A 20,359-nucleotide genomic window follows, 5' to 3' on the forward strand; every position below is an offset into this window, starting at 1 on the left:
CTAGAGGGCTGGGGGTCACCAGTAGGGGCAGGAGGGAGCCAGCACCCAGGGCTCTCCCTGTACCCCTCTCCCAGCTACCCCTTCAACACCCCCCTCACCAGGGGAAGCCACCTGCAACAGAGCCTTCCCCACACCACCACTCCCAAGGAAAGCTAAGCCCTTTATTCCAGAATCTTTATTAAGGTAGCTTGATGGTCCCGGGCCACCAGCCTGGACCTTGTGACCGTAGGGAAGACCTGTATGATCAGGGCTCGCCCCTCTCCAGACAGGGGCTCCGTCACCTCCTCCCCCAAAGGATGGGGCAGAGGGGAGAGGCGGCCCCACCCCAGGTGTAGCAGCTCCTGGGCCACAAAGGTCCCCTGGCCAGTGGCCAAGGGGGAGGCAGCCAGTGCTCAGGTGCCCGCTGTGCCCGCTGCTGCCTCGCACCCAAGCAATAAATTAAAGCTACCTCGTCTTCAGCGCCCCCCCTCACAGGCAGCTGCCTGAAAGCAAAGCGCGAGGAACTGGTGGTGTGGGCCCCTCTGCCTGGATTGTTTCAGGGCTCCCCAGGTGCGGGGTGGGGGAGGCCGCCGTCGAGACACTGCTCCCCACACCTCAGAACGGCAGGAGCTTGTGCAGGGAGACCCCAATCCAAATGTGATGGCAAGAGGGGGTGAGGCGTCCAGAAGGCACAGAGGGCAATTTGGCAGTCGAGAACATGAGACATCACCCCCCCACCCCCAACCCCCGTAACAACAAGGGAACCCCAGAAAGTTATGCTGGTGCATATTTTGCAAAAAGTCTGAAACGGTCTGACCAGCCCAACCCCATGGCCAACTAAAGTGGGGGAAGGGGCTGGGCTGGTCAGAGGCAGGGGTGGAGGGGGAGGAGCCAGCCGGGCCCCTTAGTGCACTGCAGGGAGAAGGTGGCCCCCACCCCCTCGGGCTGGGCGATGGGGGGCAGGAAGGAACCCCGTCGGGCTGCTGGTGTGGTCCGTTCCTGCGCGGTGGGGCACGGACGGCAGTGGCTACAGGTGGATGGCGGTGACGTCTGTGGGAGTGCTGGTCTGGGAGGGCCCCTGGCTGCTGGAGCCCCGGGGTGCTTTGGGCGCTGGGCTGCCGGACGTCTGGGCCGCGTCCCGGAGGCTCTCCCTGAGGGCTGCTTCTATCTGCTCCTGACAGGCCCGCAGGCAGTCCTGGGGGGTGGGGGGGGGCGTGAGGGGGCCTGCTGGACGCCCGAGGGCGAGGGCCGCTTCCCTCCCCGGCTCGGCCACAGCCCAGCCCCAGGAATCGGCCTGCGATTCTCAGAAACTGGCAAGAGGATGTGGCGAGCGGGTGTGAGTGCGCCCTGCTCGGCACCAGCCCCCACCCCTGCTCTGGCACACCGCTCAGCAAGCAGGGCCCTGGGCCCAGTGCCCTCCTGCCCAGCTGGCCCTGCCCTGCTCCCTGAACAAGAGGGGCCACAGGGCCACACAGCACCACCGCGGAGTGTGAATCCCGGAGCTGGGCCCGGGCCGGGGTGGACGCCGCCCTCTGCTGGAGGTTCAGGGAAACGCGCCTCCGTGCAAGCCCCAGGCTCCCCACTCACCACTTCCGTGCCAGTGATGCCCGCCAGCAGCTCCGTGAGCTCATCGCCCGAGGTGGAGCAGGCCCCCAGGCCCTGCACCGCAGCGCCGATGCTGCCCGTGGCGATCATGGAAGGTGGGTACATGGCAAAGGTGTAATCTTAGGAAGAGAAAGGAGGAGCCGTAAGGCAGGGAGGAATTCCAGGGCATCGGGTACCCCTTCAGAGTGGCAGCACGTGCAGGGGTGAGTGAGATTACAGGGCGCAGGGCAGGGAAAAGGCCCCTTTCCTCGAGATGGCCACGGGGGACAGCTGATCCCCAGAGCTCAGGTCCCTGGAGGTCCAGACGGTGGCCGATCAGGATTCGATCCCCAGAATCTCCCACGAGCCCGCCAGGAGTGACCCCTGAGTAACACTGGTGTGGCCCCAAAACAGAACAAGAAGTGACCCTGGCCAGAGACTGGCCACCCGCCGAGTCCCTTTTTGGTGTAGAAGAGCAGCTATCCCCGGGGCTGGAGCTAGGGGTGCCACGCCCTAAGTGGCAGGGGAATGGCCTTCGTGCCCCGGGCAAGGAACCCAAATAGCCCTGGGTATGGCCCTCTTCCCGCACTGGTCAGTCCAAGTCTAACGTCATCCTCCTCCACATGCCCAGACATCTGCTCCTGCTCCTCGGGACTCGGGCAGGGACTCCAAGAGGACCCGACGTTCTCAAATCCATTTGAGGTGGGGAGTGCATTTGGGCCACACCCAGAACTGGGGGGGCTACTGCTCCCAGCTCTACACTTGAGGGCCACACCCAGTGGTGCCGAGGAGGGCCATGAAGCACTGAGGATGGAACCAGGCTCGGCCACATGCAAGGCCCAACCTCTGGGGCTAAAGAACATACACCGACTTGGGCCGGCGCCACAGTACAGCAGGGAGGGCGGGCATTTGCCTGGCACGCGGCCAACCCAGGTTCGATTCCCAGAACCCTTTATAGTCCCCCCGAGCACCATCAGGACTGATTCCCAAGGAGTAAGCCCTGAGCATCGCCGGCTATGGCCATCCCCCACCCAAGAATCTCCTCACCATTCCCCAGTCTGATTTTCCCAGTCCGGCCAAACACAATACTGGAATCGAGCTCTTACCTGTAGCGCAGAGGGCCAGGAAGGTCTGGGCATGCTTCCTGACCAGGGCCTGGCGGTCTCGGGGCAGCGAGAGGCGGTGCAGAATCAGAGCCAAGAAGTCCTGGGCAATCACTGCAGCCAGGTCCCACTTGAGTTTCCCCAGAACCAGCACCTCCCAGTCCTGTGGGGGCGTGAAGAAGGGGGGGGGAGTGAGGCAGGGGTCTCGGGACACCGGGTTTCAGGTGGCACTGCCCAGTGGCAGGGGTGGGGGGGTACGATGCTTGACTTTGCACATCTCCTGCTCACCGCGCGCTAGCGGGACCACCTTGGGAACCAGCACTGGGCTGACCCCTACCTGCTGGGTTCTGTGCACAAGGCGAGTCAACCCAGGCTAGGCCTGACCTCTCCCAGGATGCAGCCAGCGACCCAGGACCCCTCTGGGGCAACTCCGCCACGGCTTGGACTCGGCATGGGGAGGCAAGCACTCTTCTCTTCCCTAAACTCTGCATCCAGTCAGCTTCGCCCCTCGAGGGCTGGGGTGAGCCTGGGCACTGCCTCCCCACCCAGCTTCCTCGGGGAGGGTTGCTCAACCCAACCCACATCCCCTTGGTGGGACCTCGGGGGTGGGACCTGAGGTCTGGCACTGTACTTCCACCCCCTTAGCAGGAACCCAGCACGCCGGAGTCCAGCTGAGTCTTACCGGTGAAGGCCGGGACTGGGGATCCCGGCATCCCTGAGAAACCAAAGGCTCTCCCCACCTCCACGTGCCCCAGACCATTTCCCACAACACGATTAGGTCCTGGAAGGAAGGTGGCAGCTGCACCCCACTCCACTGTCCCCGGGTTCCCGGACTGGCCCCATTTCGGAGTTGCAAATTGAGGAGTTTCTTCACTATTTTATCTCAGGAAGGAACTAGTGGGTTTGACCCCTTTCTGATGCAGACTTGGCAACCCCACAGAGAACCCCCCCGCCCCCCGGGCCTCAGCTGTCCCTTTCCTGGTCCCAGCCAAGGGGTCTGTTCTCCTCCACATCAGTCCCAGCTTCCAAGGCCCCAGAGCAAATGCCGAGCCATGTGGCCAGAAGACAGACACTGTGGGGAGGGGGGCTGTCCTAGGGTCCGAATCCCAAGTCGGAAGGGAGCATACTCCTGGGTTCCGGGCAGGCATTGGCCTGGGGCGCCCTGAATAAATGGTGTCCAGTTGGGGGGTAGATGGTCACCCTCTCTTTCCCATATCCAGGGACCCCCTCGGCCCTCACTATGCAAGGAAAACACCCCCCTAGGAGCTGTCAGCCGAAGCCTGCCCGCTCCGCACGCTGGTTTATAAGGCCACGAGGCACAGGCGGGCCTCGTCCACCCTGCGCCAGGCTAGGGCCGGACCCGTCCCCCTGCTCTGGGCCTCAGCCTCTCTGGCGTGCCAGGATTTAGCCGCTGTTTCTCTGGGGTTCCTTGCAGTGAACTGACCTTCTAGAAAGGCCTGAGGCCCCACCCCTGGCTCGGGCAGAAGGCTAGGGGGTGGGGAGTGGAGTCCTCCGGGCAGGCTCTGAAAAAAGACATCCTCCCAACTCCGGCCACACCACGGGAGTGGCCCCGGCCGCCTGCCTCCCAGCCCCGAGCCCTTCCAAGCCTCCGGCTGCTGGGCTGGCCCCGCAGGCTTGCCAGGAACGACCGGCCTCCTGGAAGGCGCCGTGGGGCCTCCCGGGTTCCCAGCGCCGGCCTCCCTCCTACTCCCATCCCTGAGAGCTACTTGGCAGGAAGAGGAATTCTGCTCCTCCACAGGCTGCAGTCGGGGGCCAATCACAGTCGCCCGCGTGCTGCCCTCCTCCCCGGGAGATGGGGCCCCGGGACTCCCCTCGGGTCAGCGGCGGGCCTGGCCGCGGGGAGCGGGCTGCGGGAAGGTGGCCCCCGCGCCCGGCCCAGGCTCCACCCCAGCCCCCCGGGCCCCAGCCACGCCCCACTTGCTCGCGGGGGGCTGCGCAGGGAGAGCGGCGCCCCGCGCCCGGACCGAGGCTGCGGGAGCCACTTCCCAAACCGCAGGAGAGTCAGCAGCTCCCCGCGGGGTTATGAAAGACCTTGGTCCGAGGGGGCGGGCCGGGGGAGGGGGCAGCATTATCGCATCGGAAGCAGCTGCAGCTCCGGGCCCCTCCTCCGGCCGCCGCTGCCGAGGGGGGAGCGGCGGGGAGCGCGGATTCCGCCGGGCCGCGAGCAGCTGCTCGGGCCCCTCGGGAAGCGCCGCTGCAGGATTAGGGTCCCGGGAGCCGAGAAGGTGGGCTGGGCGCGGCGCCGGACACCCGCACCCGGGCCTGACCCGCGGCCACTCCGCGCCGCGTCCCCATCCCAAAGTCCACGGCCGGGCCAAACGGACGCCGCCGCGGCGGGCCCCCTCCCCCACACCGAGCACATTCCACTCCCCGGCTCCGGTGGGGGTGCGCGCATTCAGGTCCTGCCGCTGCCAATAAATAACTCGCGGTGGCTGGGTAAACCCGGAGGCAAAGTGCGGAGTGTAGACGGGCGGCTCGCCGGGTCGCGATCTGGGGGGAAGACCACGAGGAGCGCATCCCCCGGGGGCCCCACGGCACCCCGCCCCGCCCCGTCTTTTGTCCACCGGGGAGGGGGTGCGGCGCCGCGCGGGGGGCGGGGTGGGGGCTGCACGCACCCGCATCTGGTGCGGAGACACGGCGTGGTCGGTGTAGATGCACAGTTTCTCGATGGTCAGGGGCTTGGTCTCGCGCAGCTTGGAGGCCAGCAGCATGCACACGGAACCCAGCAGCTGCAGCTGCGCCTTGCGGGTGGGCACGCACGACAGGTAGCGATCCAGGTAGTTCATGGCCAGGGGGAAGACTTCCTCCTCGCAGCGCTGCTCCTCGCACACCTGGGGGGCGGGGAGGGGGCAGACGCGGCCGCACTCAGGTGGGGCTGGGAACGTGTGGGGGTGGGGGCGCGCGTCGGCGATCGGGGGAGGAGGAACGGAAAGTAAAAACGGGAGCGGGTGAAGTGTGCACACAGGGACAGGAGCCAAAACGGAGGAGGATGCGCCTCCCCAAGGTGACGCCCCCCACTTCCTCCGCGCGGCCGCCTCCTCCCCCCCGGGAGGCTGGGGGTGGGGGGCCGCCAGAGGCTCCCTTCCTCTAGGATTCCAAACGCAAGCTCCCCTCCCCCACCGCGGGCGGGGCGCGGTGCGGGAGCGTCAGGAGTGGGGACCGTATCCCCAGGACCACCCCCCACCCCCGCGCACACACCCGAAGGGCAGGGAGGCCCCCGCCGCTGCCGCTTCCCGCACGGAACCGCGCGCGCGAGCCGCCGCCGCCGGCGCCTCCCCGGCCAGAACCCCGCGACAGACACCGGAACCCGTTCCGGGGCGGGGGCGGCGGGCCCCGGACTTCCCAGGCGCGCTCTCCCGCGGAGACGGCGCGGGGAGGGGCGCGGGGCCCCGCGGCAGGGACAAGAGACGCCACGGAGGCAGCCGGCGAGGGTGCCCGAGCGCAGGGGCAGGCCCGGCGCGGGTGGGGGAGGGCCGGGGCCGCCGAAGCATCTCGCCGGTGGTGGCCGGGACCAGGATGTCCCGCCAGGGCGGCCCCGGGATGTCCGGAGCCGAGGGCGCAGGGGCGGCGGGGGAGGGGGGGCGCCGTCCGGCGGTACCTCGAGCATCCAGTACGCCAGCATCTTCCGCATGTGCGGCTTGATCTCCTTCTGCACGCACTGGAAGTAGGAGGCGCTGGGCACATAGCGCTCCTCCAGGCGGAGCAAGCTCTGCAGGACGCGCTGGTCCCCCAGCAGCCGCGGGTCCGGCCCGGCCCGGGGCGCGTGCCGGGTGCCCTCGCAGCACAGCAGCTCCATGCTTCGGGCGAGCGCGCGGGGCGGGCGGCGGCGGCGGCGGCGGCGGCGGCGGGCGGAGCGGCGAGCGCGGGGCGCGGGGCGCGGGTCTGGCGCTGGCGCTGGCACTGCGCGCGGAGCCCCGACCCGCCCGCGCCGGCGCGCGCCGCTTCCCTGACAGGCGCCCCGCCCCTCGCGACGATGTAGCAACCGTGGAATGCTGGACGTCGCCGCGTCCCGGGGCGGGGCCTGGCGCCCAGACGGAAAGGGCTGGCGGCCGCGCGGGCTTCCGGGCGCGGGGCCCCCGGACCCCTGCCGGAGGCGCCTGCTCGGGGCCGGGCCTGCTCCCCGCCCGCCCGCCCGCCCACCCGTTCGGCTGCTCTTGCTTCTGAGCGGCGGGGGGCTGGGGGGGAAGAACTCTTTTGCCAACGCTCCTCATTCATTCGTCCACCCACCTCGCGCGCTGCGTGCTCTCGCGCAGAGCAACAGCCCCAAGACGGCGCTGGGTGGGCCGCTGGGAGGGGGGCGGAATATCGGACCCGTGCACGCGGCGCACCCGGGTTCCGTCCCCCGAACACCGCCAGGAGGGTGCCCCGCGCGCAGAGCCGGGACTGAGCCCTGAGCATCGCCGGGTGTGGGCCCCCAAGCCCAACCCGGCCCCTAGAAGTTAGGTGCGACCACGACAATCAGCCGGCGGCGGAGCTGGGATGGACAAATGGACAATTTCCGAGGCTGACACCCTTTTTACTTAGGCCCTTATCTCCCTGCACACCCCCCAGCCCCCTTTCATCCAGGCCAGCAAGATCTGCCCGGGCTGCTTGGAAATGCGGAATCAAAAACTTGCCTTTCAACTCCAGCCCCGGTGAGAGGACTGGCGATTTCCTTGTTGGTGATTTCATGAGAAGGGCTGGTCGCAATCAGAAAGGCAACCAGCCCAAAGGCCAGGCATGCGAGGCCTCACCTGGTCACTGCGTTGGCTGTGGGCCTTGGGCCGGCCTCTGAAATCGCCTTCGTCTGTCCAGGGCAGGGGAAACAGAGGGCAGTGGGAGTTTCTTGCTCAGACTCTGAAGTCGTCCAGCTGCTGTTTCTTACTTTGCAGTTTTCCCCAAAAACTACAACACGCTGACATTGCACACAAGGGTTCCATACAGGCAAGATGCAGATTTGAGGCCTCCGGTTATATTCCAAATAGACCCTAGGGAGCCACATATCTGCCAAGGTCCCCACAGGAGCAAAGTGAGTTACTGGAGCAATAACAGCAAGTTCTGTGGAACCATCATTTCCATGATTTTTTTTTTTTTAGCTCTTTGTCTTTGTTGTTTTTCATATGGGGTGCAGGAGCGGAGATGGGGGAGTGAACCCAGGTCAGCTGTGTGCAAGGTAAATGCCTTACCAGCTCTACTATTGCTCCAGCCCTGAATTGTTCTTTGCTTTTGGAGGTCACACCCGACAAGAGCAGCATGCAAGACAAACACCCTACACACTGTACTATCATGCCGGCCCCTGAATTGTTCTTTTTATATAAGAAACTTAAATGTAGTTTTAGTATCACCAAAATATCCATTTGCATTATAGAAAACCTAGAAAATGTAATACACATTTGCATCTTAAAAAAAGATAGCGGGGTGGAGCAATAGCACAGCAGGTAGGGCCTTGCACACTGCAGACTCCGCAGACTCCGGTTTGATTCCCAGCATCCCAAAAGATCCCCCAACACCACCAGGAGTAATTGCTGAGTGCAGAGCCAGGAGTAACCCCTGAGCATCGCTGGGTGTGACCCAAAAAGCAAATAAATAAATAAATAATTAAAAAGATAACCTCTTAATGTCAGTGTTTATTTTTCTAAAATTGCTCTATGTGGGGCCGGAGCGATAGCACATCGGGTAGGGCATTTGCCTTGCACGTGGCTGACCCGGGTTCGATCCCCGGCATCCCATATGGTCCCCCAAGCACTGCCAGGAGTAATTACTGAGTGCAGAGCCAGGAGTAACCCCTGAGCATCGCTGGGTGTGACCCAAAAAGCAATAAATAAATAAATAAATAAATAAATAAATAATAAAATTGCTCTATGAATAAACAGACATTTTTAAAAATTAAGATCATGGGGCTGGAGCGATAGCACAGCGGGTAGGGTGTTTGCCTTGCACGCGGCCGACCCGCGTTCGATTCCCAGCATCCCATATGGTTCCCTGAGCACCATTCCTGAGTGCATGAGCCAGGAGTGACCCCTGTGCATTGCCAGGTGTGACCCAAAAAAAAGAAAAAAAAATTAAGATCATGAGGCCGGAGGGAAAGCAGGGAACTTGCCTTGCACACAAACGAACACAATTCTATCCCTGGTACCGCATATGGACCCCCAATTCCTGCCAGGAGTGATCCCTGAGCACCACCGGATGTCGCCCAAAAATAAACAAATAAATAATAATAAGATCATCACGTGGAACTGGAGAGATAGTTCAGTTGGTGGGGCACTTGCCTTACATGGTGGGGGACTCAGTTCAATCCCTGGCATCCCATATGGTCCCCCAAGGCACCACCAGGAGAAATTCCTGTATTCAGAGCCAGGAATAAGTCCAGAGCATTGCTGTGTGTGGCCCAGAAGAAAAACAAAATTATATCATCACCATTTTTTGTAGGCTGCTTTTTAAAAAACAAACTAAAAGATGTATTGCTAATACTTTCCTATATCCTTACGTGTTTCTTTGTGCGTTGGTGGGGCTCCAGCCCACGGCCTCACACAAGCAAGACAAGTGCTCTGGGGCTTTGCCACCAGACCCCAAAGCATTCTTTGTGTTCATTTACCCCACACCCCGCTTAGGAGTTATTCCTGGTTCTATGCTCTGGAGTCTCTGGCCCTGCTGGGGGGTGGGTGTGGGGGAGAACAGGAACATATGCAATATTTAGTGCCAAGAATTCAAACCAGGGCCAGCGGGAGGCAAGGCTAGCGTCTTAACCCCTCAACTATCTCTGTGGCCCTGAGTATCATTTAAAGGGCTTGCTATGCCTTACTCATGTAATTTATCAGACCTGCAATTTATGCAAGTTACCAGACCTGGAAATTTACTTCTAGTTCTTCCCTATTAAAAATAACAATGTGGGACTGGAGCGATAGAACAGTGGGTAGGGCATTTGCCTTGCACACGGCCGACCCGGGTTCAATTCCCAGCATTCCATATGGTCCCCTGAGTACCACCAGGAGTAATTCCTGAGTGTAGAGCCAGGAGTAACCCCTGTGCATCGCCAAGTGTGACCCAAAAAAGCAAAAAATAATAATAATAACAATCTATAGAGGGAGAGATAGTTCAATAGGCTGGAGCATGTGTTTTGTATGCAGAAGGCGTGGTTGGATCCTCAGTTCCACAGATTCCCCGAGAACTGCCTGGACCAACCCTGAGCACAGACCCTGAACACAGGGCTGGATGTAGCCCCTGAGTACTGCTGGGTGTGGACCCCCAAAAAAGAAAGGAAGAATACTGTAAAATAGTTTCGGGCCTGTGTCTTTTTGCACACTCATGATTATTTCTAGAAGTGAATTAATTTCTAGAAGTGGAATTTCTCAACCTAAGTTATGAAACATTCTAAGGCTTTTGATACAGTTCTTACCAAATTTCCTTGCCAAGAGCCTGAACCAATTTAATATACAAATCTTAGATATTAAAAAACAAAACACTGGCTCTGAGTTTTGTATGCTAGCTGGAGAGATTTTATTTTTAAAGGAGCTTATTGTGTTATATATATTTTAATTAAAAAATTTCTGTGTAGGGGCCAGAGAGATAGCACAAAAAGTAAGGCAATGCCTTAAACACAACTGACCCAGGTTTAATCCCCAGCACTACATACAGTTCCCTGAACCCCATCCAGAGTGATCCCTGGGGCCAGAGTACAGCGGGTGGTGTTCTTGCCATAGAACACCATAGAATACCCAGCATCCCATTTGGTCACCTCCTAGGTCCCTTGAGCCTGCCATGAGTGATCCCTGAGAGCAGAGCCAGGAATAAGCCCTGGGCACACCTGGAGTTTGGGGTGTGTCCCAATACCTGAAACAAAAGAGTTTATCTCTGAGCTCAGAGCCAGGAGCACAGCCAGGTGTGCCCCCCCAAAAAAAAAAACCAAAAATACAAATATTTTTTTTTTTCCTTTTGGATCACACCCGGCAATGCTTAGGGGTTACTCTTGGCTCTGCACTCAGGAATTATTCCTGGTGGCGCTTGGGGGACCATATGGGATGCCGAGGATCAAACCTGGGTTGGCCTCGTGCAAAGCAAACAAACGCCCTACCCATTATGCTATCCTTCTGGCCCCTGAAAGACCAATTCCATTTAGCATAATGCCCTCAGGGACTAAATCAAGGATTATTCAGGTTGTTGCAAATGGCAGGACTTCCTTTTTTTTTTTACTTGTTGAATTTCTACTGGATACAGTCATGCATAGCTTAATGAAGAGGAGAAATTCTGAGAAATGCATCTTTAGGCAATTTTTTTGCCATAAATTGCGCCATATGTGTCATGAAGCATGACTGCACAACTTACATGGGACAGCCTCCTTCATGTTGAACGGAGGTAGTATAGCAGTGACTTGCAACTTTTTTTTTCCTTCCAATTTTTGGGCCAAACCTTGGCTGTGCTCAGGGTTTACTCCTGCTCTATACTCAGGGATCACTCCTGGTGGTGCTCAGGGGATCCTCTGTCATGCCAGGGACTGAACTGGTGTCAGCCATATGCAAAGCAAGTGCCTTAATCCCTGAAATATTCTCTCTAGCCCCAAGTGTGCAACTTTTTTACATGGGGGGAAAAAAAAACACCATTCACATCAGCAGCTGAAAAATACTGTATTGAGCAGCAATGGCTTTATCTTAGTCCAGCGACTACTGATCTCAAGACCAGCAGAGACCAGCAGTTGACACTCCCGGATATCCTAGAGCAACCATGAACATATCTGAGGTCTGTCATGATCAAAACCTCTTTAAATGACAGAGCTGGAGAGATAGTGCAGGAGATAAGAAGCTTGACCTGCATATGGCCACCCCCAGTTTGATTGCTAGCACCACAGGGGGCCCCAGGAGCACCACTGGAAGCAACCTCCAAGCATCAGGCTAGGAGTAGGTTCCAGCACCACCTGATCTGACCATAAACCTTAAAAAAATAATAATAAATTAAAGGAAAAAAAGAAAGACGGGATCCGAAGCAATAGTGCAGCAGGTACGGCATTTGCCTTGCACACAGCTCACCTGGGTTCCCATATGGCCCCCCAAACACTGCCAGGAATAATTCCTGAGTGCAGAGCCAGGAGGAACCCCTGAGCATCACTGAGTATGACCCCAAAAGGCAAAGGAAAGAAAAGAAAGAAAGGAAGAAAGAAAGAGAAAGAAAAAAAGAAGAAAGAAAGGAAGAAAGAAAGAAAGAAAGAAAGAAAGAAAGAAAGAAAGAAAGAAAGAAAGAAAGAAAGAAAGAAAGAAAGAAAGAAAGAAAGAAAGAAAGAAAGAAAGAAAGAAAGAGAAAAAGAAAGAAAGAAAGAAAGAAAGAGGGGCCGGAGCGATAGCACAGCAGGTAGGGCGTTTGCCTTGCACACGGCCGACCCGGGTTCGATCCCCGGCATCCCATATGGTCCCCCAAGCACCGCCAGGAGTAATTCCTGAGTGCAAAGCCAGGAGTAACCCCTGAGCAGCGCTGGGTGTGACCCAAAAAGCAAAAAGAAAGAAAGAAAGAAAGAAAGAAAGAAAGAAAGAAAGAAAGAAAGAAAGAAAGAAAGAAAGAAAGAAAGAAAGAAAGAAAGAAAGAAAGAAAGAAAGAAAGAAAGAGGAAGGAGAGGGAGGGAAGGAGGGAGGGAGGGAGGGAGGGAGGGAGGGAGGGAGGGAGGGAAGGAAAGAAGGAAGGAAGGAAGGAAGGAAGGAAGGAAGGAAGGAAGGAAATGACACATGACCCCATTATTTTGGGGGAGGGGCACACCTGGCGGTGCTCAGGGCTTACTCCTGGCTCTGAGCTCAGGGATCACTCCTGGTGTGGCTCAGGAAAACATATTGTGGTACAGGGGATCGAACCCAGGTTGGCCATATGCAAGGCAAGTGCCCTGCCTGCTGTACTGTCTGGCTCAAACGCCCATTACATTCTAACTCCCTTTCATCTAGGGCCAGGAAAATAGCTGACAAGGCTGGAGCACTTGCTTTGCATACAGAAGGCCTGGGGATTCAGTCCCTGACGCTGCCTGTTGTCCCTGGCACCACCAGGAGTGACCCTGAATACAAAGCAAAGTGTAGGCAAAGACACACGCACACAAAAAAAAAAAGAAAAAGAAAGACACCAAGATGTCATTTAGTTTGAAAGCACCGTGGCCCTCCACTTGATGAGAGAATTGGCCTTAAACTCGAGCACGAGGGAAGGGAGGTCGAGAGCAGGAGAGACTCCAGTGTGAGGGGCTGGAGAGATGGTATAGCAAGCAGAGCACTTGTCTTGCATGCGGCAATCTGGGTTCGATTCCTGGCATCCATGTGGTTTACAGAGCTAGCCAGGAGTAATCCCTGAGCATTGTAGATGTAGCCCCTCCAAAAAAAAAAATTCTAAAATAAGACTGCAGTTTGACAATATATGGGTGGGGCCAAAGGCAGAGTCTTCTCTGCAAACTTCTGAAAGCACAGCCTTACTTTTTCCTCCCCGCCTGCCCCCGTATCCTCTTTGGTCCCCTTTTCTAAAATAAAAATCACACTTTTTTTCTGCCACACTCAGCGATGCTCAGGGGTTACTCTGGCTCTGCACTCAGAAATCACTCCCGTGGTGTACAGGGGACCATATGGGATGCCAGGGATCGAACCCGGGCTGGCCACATGCAAGGCAAGTGCACTTCCCACTATACTATCACTCCAGTCCTCAAAAACCACATTGCGCTGAGATCTGACGGTGTGTCAGCCCAGGGCGGGTGTTTCCAACACACCATCTTCCCTCACTGTGGCTTTCAGATGGGAAACGAAGTTGCTGGAATTAGCTTACGGTCCAGTTAGCAGGGCAAATGCCGTACCTGCTGTACTGGCTCTCTGGCCCCGCAAACTAAATGGTTTGGGTTTTTTTTTTTTTGAGTGGGATCATCTTCTTTCTTTCTTTCTTTCTTTCTTTCTTTCTTTCTTTCTTTCTTTCTTTCTTTCTTTCTTTCTTTCTTTCTTCCTTCCTTCCTTCCTTCCTTCCTTCCTTCCTTCCTTTCTTTCTTTCTTTCTTTCTTTCTTTCTTTCTTTTCTTTTCTTTTTGGGTCACACCTGGCGATGCACAGGGGTTACTCCTGGCTTTGCACTCAGGAATTACTCCTGGCAGTGCTCAGGGGACCATGTGGGATGCTGGGAATCGAACCCTGGTTGGCTTCGTACAAGGCAAATGCCCTCCCCTCTGTGCTATTGCTCCAGCCCCAAACTAAATTTTTTTTTTTTTTTGCTTTTTGGGTCACACCGGGCGATGCACAGGGGTTACTCCTGGCTCTGCACTCAGGAATTACCCCTGGCCGTGCTCAGGGGACCATATGGGATGCTGGGATTTGAACCCGGGTCGGCCGCATGCAAGGCAAACGCCCTACCCGCTGTGCTATCTCTCCAGCCCCACCAAACTAAATATTTTTAACGGTGAAATAATTTCATTTTCATAGCAATCTTGTAAGATGCATACATACTATTTTGTTTGTTTGGGGTGCCCCTCCCAGTGGTGCTCAGCGCTTATGTCTGTCTCTGTGCTCAGGAATCACTCCTGGCAGTGCTCAGGGGACCGTATAGGATAAGGACAGAACCAGAGTCAGCCACGTGCGCAGCAAGTGCCTCAGCCTTGTACTCTGGCCCCAGACACACACTGATATTCCCACCGCCCAGCGCCTCTTTGCAGAGAAAACAGTACTCAGAGTGGCTAAATCATCGTCCAAGGTCACACAGCGAGTAGGTGTAGAGGCAGAACTGACCCCAGGTCTGGCTTCAGAGTCGAACCAGCTCTTCCTTCGACCCCTGTGTGGTTTTGTGACTGTGTATTGATTTATTAGTTGCTGATTTACTCATTGAGGAAGGGAGCTTCTGGCCATCAGGGGTTGGGAGGGGTCTCTGCCAGACCCCTGGCCAGTACTTCCACTCCAGCACTCAATCATTTGGGGTCTCTGGGCTCCCCGCCCAGAGACCTGCCAACCCAGCAGGTCAGAAGACTTACAACCAGAGGTCCCCTAAGCGGGCCGGCAAACTGCAGGCAGGACAAGGGCAGAGGAGTTTCCTGATCTTCCTGGGAACTTTAGCAATCGCCTCCACTTCAAAGGAATAGGGGCTCCCTTGTTGCATAAAGAAAAAAAAAGAGGGCAAAGCAATGGCCAGGCCAATACGGGCGGAGTTTCTGCTCAGGAGCATTCAGTTAGAAAGAGGAGTTACTCGGTGAAATGGCAAATTAGAGCAGGGCTGGGAATGGAATGTCACTGATGAGATGAAAAGCTGGGGGGGGAAGGACACCACACCGTGTCCGCCTCCCCCTCGCCTGCCCTCACTCCCTCTTCATCCCTGCAGTGTCCCTCTCTGAGAGCTGAGTGGGTGAGCCGGGCACGGGAGGCCCTGTCATGTCCAGTTCTGAATGCTGGGTGACAAGGAGAGGCCATGCGACCTCGGGGCCGCCGGAGACAGGTGGAGGAGGGGAGGAGTGGGCAAGGGGACAGGCGGACAAGGTTTGGGGCCTGGTTTGGGTGTCAGGACGCCTGCGTTCCAAGCCTTGCTTTGTACTTCTGACAAAGGGGGCTGCTGGGAGCTCTGGTACCACTCACTGGTTTATTTTTGTGTTACACCTAGTGATGCTAGGGGCCAACCCCAGTGCTTAGGAATCCCTCTCGGCAGTGCTGGCGGGGACGGGTGTTCAGGGGGACCAGGTTAAACCGAGGTCTCCTGCATGCAAAGGCCTGCACTCCCCTCTGTTCTGTTACCTCTTAGGAGCAAGAAAGGGGTAATAAACGTCTCACCCCACAGAAGAAAGTCTCTTACCTTTACCTGGAATAGAGTGCGTAATCGGAGAGGGTAGTTTGGACGGCGAAATGGCACCGTGAGCACAGCACCAACCGAGGCTCAGCCCCCAGGCTCACCCCCAACTCCCCATCTCTTTCCCCTGAACACGTACCAGAAGTGATCCCTGAATGCAGAGCCAGGACTAAGACCTGAACACAGCCACATGTGCCCCCCCCCAAAAAAAAATAAAAGCTGAAGCAAATATTTTGGGGGCAGTTTGGGGTTGGGAGACACTTGGAGGGTGCATATGCTTTGCATACAGGGGTCCTGGTTCAACCCCAGGCACTCCAGGGTCCGCCAGCCTCCAGAATGAAACCAGGAGTTGTCTCCCACCCAGCACTGCTGCATGTGCCCCCTATCAAAATTATGAGTGGTAGTCTGGCAGTTTCTAGAAGTTTCTAGAAGCACTGTGACTACTCATGTCTCTAGTATTGCCTCCTTCAGGGAATAGACTCCTGGAACGGCTGGTCTGGATGGTCCAGCTTGTGAGGTGAAGTTCACTGCTAGGCAGGTGACGGTGAGCAAGGTGGGACCTGGAGAAAACCACTTGGCCATGCACCTCACTAAATTGTGTGACTTTGGGCAATGCGCACAGCCTCTCTGAGCCTCCATTTCATTTTCTAAACTGGTTCTAAGAGTCCCTCCCCTATACGGTAGCTAAGAAGATGAAACAGGCTCATTTGTGCAAAATATGTAAAGAACAATGTCTGGCATATGGTGAGTTCATAAAAACATTAGTTGTAGGGAACACAGATACACAAACAGTACAGCACAGATATAGTACAGCATAGATATAATACACACACATATATATGTGTATGTGTGTATATACATAGATGTGTATATACACACATACACATATATAGTACACACTAGATACAGTAGAGATTGCTGACTCAGGTTCTATCCCTGGCACATTTGGTCCTGAGCCCCGCCTGGAGTGATTGATCCCTGAGTACAGAGTGAGGGCTAAGCCCTGAGCACAGTCAGGTGAGACCCAAAAACCTAAAAGGAAAGAGAAATCACTGTGCCGCCAGGAAGATGGCTCTCCCAGGGTGGAGCGAGCTCTGTGAGCAGGACACCCGGGATCTTTTTAAAAATGAAAAGAAAAAATAGAGGCTGAGTTGTGAGGCTGAAGCTCAGCGGTCGCCTTGCAGGTGTGAGCTGGGCCAGGCTCGATCCCCAGCACGGAGAGAGAAGATGGGACGTGGGAAGGAGGAAGGGATGGAGACTAGTATGGTTGTGGAATTTAACGCACAAACGTCTAGCACGACACACACAGGCACAACCATCTTGCTGTAGAGACCATAAGAATCGTGCAGGGGCCGGAGCTATAGCACAGTGGGTGGGGGCACATGCCTGGTGCCAGCCAAACAGTGCTTGATCCCCGCATCCCACATGGTCCCCTGAACACCAGGACTGATTCCAGAGTGCAAGGCCAGAGCCCCTGAGCATCTCCAGGTGTAGCCCAAAACCAATAATAGTAATAATAGTAATAAACAATGCAGTGCCGTCGGGGGGAGGCCCCCGGAGACCCTGCCAGCTCCTTGCTTTCATCAGTGAAACAACTGACAATATTTGTGAGGGAAACGAGTGAGAGACCGGAATGGGATTTTCCAGTTTCCAAGAATTGGAAACCACTATGGGAATGCTATTTTTCCTCCAACTATTTCACAGCCCCACAAAAGCTGCAAGAAAGATGTGATGCGCCCACATACCTTCCACTGAAATGCATGCTGTTTTGTTGAACCATTGAAAACCTCATGACTCCTCGGGACTAAGTGTTTTAGCCCCTGACTCCTAAGAGTGGAACAACCCCTCACATACATGACCAATGAAAATGAACACAATTAGAAAATTTATACTAAACCAATATCAAGACAACCCATATCCAGAGTTTTCCAGTTATTCCAAATATACTGGAACAATAGCACACAGGGTAGGGCATTTGCCTTACACACGGCCGACCTGGGTTCAATTCCTCTTGGAGAACCTGGCAAGCTACCGAGAGTATCCTGCCCGCACGGCAGAGCCTGGCAAGCTCCCCGTGGCATATTTAATATGCCAAAAACAGTAACGACAAGTCTCACAATAGAGACATTATTGGCACCCACTCAAGCAATGGATGACAGTGCCACAGTGTTATATATATATATATATATATATATATATATATATATGTATATTTGTATTATGGGTTGGATCAAACCTAGGGCCATATATTTATTTGGCCACACCAAGCGATGTCCTGGGTATACTTCTGGCTTTGCACTCAGCAATCACTCCTGGTAGGCTCAGGAGACCATATGAGATGCTAGGAATCGAACCCAGGTTGGCCGTGTGTCAGGCAAGTGCCCTACCCGCTGTGCTATCAGTTTGGCCCGAAGCTGGGCCTCCTTTTACAGCACATTTCCCTCTCAGTCAAGCAAGATCCTCTCAGAAATCCTGTTTGCATTGTTGTCCAGCTTTTAATCTCTAACTCTTGGACCTTTTGAAAAGAAGACTCAGGGGCTGGAGCGATAGCACAGCGGGTAGAGCGTTTGCCTTGCATGCGGCTGACCCAGGTTTGATTCCCAGCATCTCATATGGTCCCCCAGCACTGCCAGGAGTAATTCTTGAGTGTCCAGCCGGAGTAACTCTGTGCATCGCTGGGTGTGACCCAAAAAGAAAAAAAAAAAAAAAGACTCAGGTATGGTGGTGACTGGGGGGAGGACAGCACCAGCAAAGGGATTAGGGGTGCACCTGGCCCTCCTTGTTCAACCCTGAGCACTGCATGGTCCCCCAAGCATCTCCAGGTGCCCTGGGGTTCCTGCCGGCGGGCCTGGGACAGCACGACACGCTCAGACCCCTCACAGATCCACCACCAGCTTGGCTGAGAGAAACAGGAAGGGCCCCTGGAGCCCCTGAATACTGACTGTGACACGTCCCCTCTCTCCCAAATCAAAGTCTTTGTAGGCTGGGGGATAGCTCAGAGGCTGGTGTGCATGCTCCTCCAGAGGTGGCACAAAAACAAACCATAAAACAGAAAATACTGGGGGCCGGAGCGAAAGCACAGTGGGTAGGGCGTTTGCCTTGCACGTGGCCGACCCAGGTACGATTCCCAGCATCCCACATGGTCTCCTGAGCACCACCAAGAGTAACTCCTGTGCATCGCCAGGTATGACTACCCCCCTCCACCAAAAAAAAGCAAAAAAAAAAAAATTATAAAAAAAAAAAGAAAGAAAAATACCAATGGTCTGACTCTGAGGCTCAGCAGGAGAGCAGTTCGATCCCCAGCAGAGTTTATGAATCCCTGAACCCCACCAGGACTGAGAAAGCCATGAGTACGCCCTGAGCACCACTGGGTGTGGCCCAAATGCACTAGATAAATAAATAAACCTAATAAAAATAGACCAAAACATGAACTCAGCTTCTCTAAAACTGAGATCTTGGTCTCTCCTCAACATACCTGCTTCTTCTGCAGGTTTCTTCTGACCAGAAATGGCAATTATTGGGGCCAGAGAGATAGTACAGTGGATAGGACACTTGCCTTGCATGTGGCTGACTAGGGTTTGATCCCAGCATCCCCCCATATGGTTCCCTGAGTCTACCAGGAGTGATTCCTGAGTGCAGGATCATGAGTAACACCTGAGTACTGCCAGGTGTGGCCTAAAAACAAGAGAGAGAAAGAAGGAAGGAAGGAGAGAGGATGAAAGAGAGAGAAAGAGAGAGAGTGGGAGAAAGGAAGGAAGAAAGAAAGAAAGAAAGAAAGAAAGAAAGAAAGAAAGAAAGAAAGAAAGAAAGAAAGAAAGAAAGAAAGAAAGAAAGAAAGAAAGAAAGAAAGAAGAAAGAAAAGAGAGCAAGCAAGCAAGAAAGAAGAAAGAGAGGATGACAATTCCATCCCATCACTGCTCTGGCCTGACGCAGTGCCATCCCCCACTCATGCTTCAGCAGAGCACCCAGACCACCTTCGGACCCGCTCCAATGCCCCGGGCTGGCCGGGGTTTACGTGCATGGGCCTCGGGTCTGGTCGGAGTCTGATCCCTGGCGCCGCGGACTCCTTCCAGTTGCGCCACACACAGATGGACGGGAGTGCCGCAAGGAAAACGGGCGGGGAGGCTGGGGCTGGAGGGCAGGTTTGGCAAATGCGGAAGCTGGGCCCAAGGCCTGGCCAGGTGTGGGCACCTGAGCACCACTGGGCCTGACCCCAGAAGCAAAAAGGAAATCCCCAAAGCCTGTCCTGTGCCCCGGTCAGGGCTGCACCCCTCGCTGCCGTCCAAGGGAGCACTTCAGCCAGGATGCTCATGAGCTCTACAGCCAGGCATGTATCATTACACCAACAATAACGAGGGGAAGGGGGGACAGCGACAGACGGCGGGTCGGGGGCTTGCCTTGCTCACGGTCAAGCATCCTCAGCATCCCACGTGGTCCTCGGAGCACCACAAGGACTGATCTGAGCCCAGAGCCAGGAGTCAGCCCCGAGCATCACCAGGCCGGCCCTGCCAAAAGAAAAATAAATAATGAGGGTTAGGGGGAAAACATACACCAGAAGCCACCCTTTTTTGGGGGGTGGGGGCTGAGCCACACCCATAATTTATCAGAGTGGCCCAGGCTGGCTGCATGCAAAGTTGGTGCTCATCCCACTGAATCATCCCTGGCCCACGGCTCACCCTTCTTTTCCTCAATCCCTTGCTGCTTCCCTGATCCAAATTCCAGTCTTGTGCTTGTTTGTTTTTTTTTTTGGGGGGGAGAAGTGGCCACACCCAGTGGTGCCCAGGCTTAGTTCTGACTGTGCTCAGGGGTCACTCCTGGGCCGGGCTCTGGGGTGCTCAAGGGACCATGGACGAAGCAGGGATTGGGCCGGGGTCGTGTTACCTTGTCTCTTCCCCATCTGCTCTTGCTTCTTGTCCCTCTGAGACACCGCTCCCC

The 20,359-nt window shown here is 56.0% G+C and overlaps 1 protein-coding gene across 2 annotated transcripts; it reads right to left on the reverse strand.

The window, feature by feature from the left end:
* Positions 1-148: 148 nt before the first annotated feature.
* On the reverse strand, positions 149-19,929 carry CCND3 (cyclin D3). Of its 2 annotated transcripts, none has more exons than XM_055137106.1 (5): positions 19,822-19,929; positions 5,303-5,518; positions 2,670-2,829; positions 1,567-1,703; positions 149-1,174 (listed from the first exon to the last, which is right to left on the reverse strand). In XM_055137106.1, the coding sequence occupies exons 2-5, from the start codon at positions 5,471-5,473 to the stop codon at positions 1,007-1,009; spliced, it is 636 nt and encodes a 211-aa protein (XP_054993081.1). In that variant the 5' UTR covers positions 5,474-5,518; positions 19,822-19,929; the 3' UTR covers positions 149-1,006. The 2 variants fall into 2 exon arrangements, with proteins under 2 accessions (XP_054993081.1, XP_004605854.3); XM_004605797.3 differs by lacking the exon at positions 19,822-19,929 and adding an exon at positions 6,286-6,556.
* Positions 19,930-20,359: the final 430 nt, after the last annotated feature.

Source organism: Sorex araneus, chromosome 4, assembly GCF_027595985.1.
Source record: "Sorex araneus isolate mSorAra2 chromosome 4, mSorAra2.pri, whole genome shotgun sequence".
In the NCBI taxonomy this organism is placed as follows: Eukaryota; Metazoa; Chordata; class Mammalia; order Eulipotyphla; family Soricidae; genus Sorex; species Sorex araneus.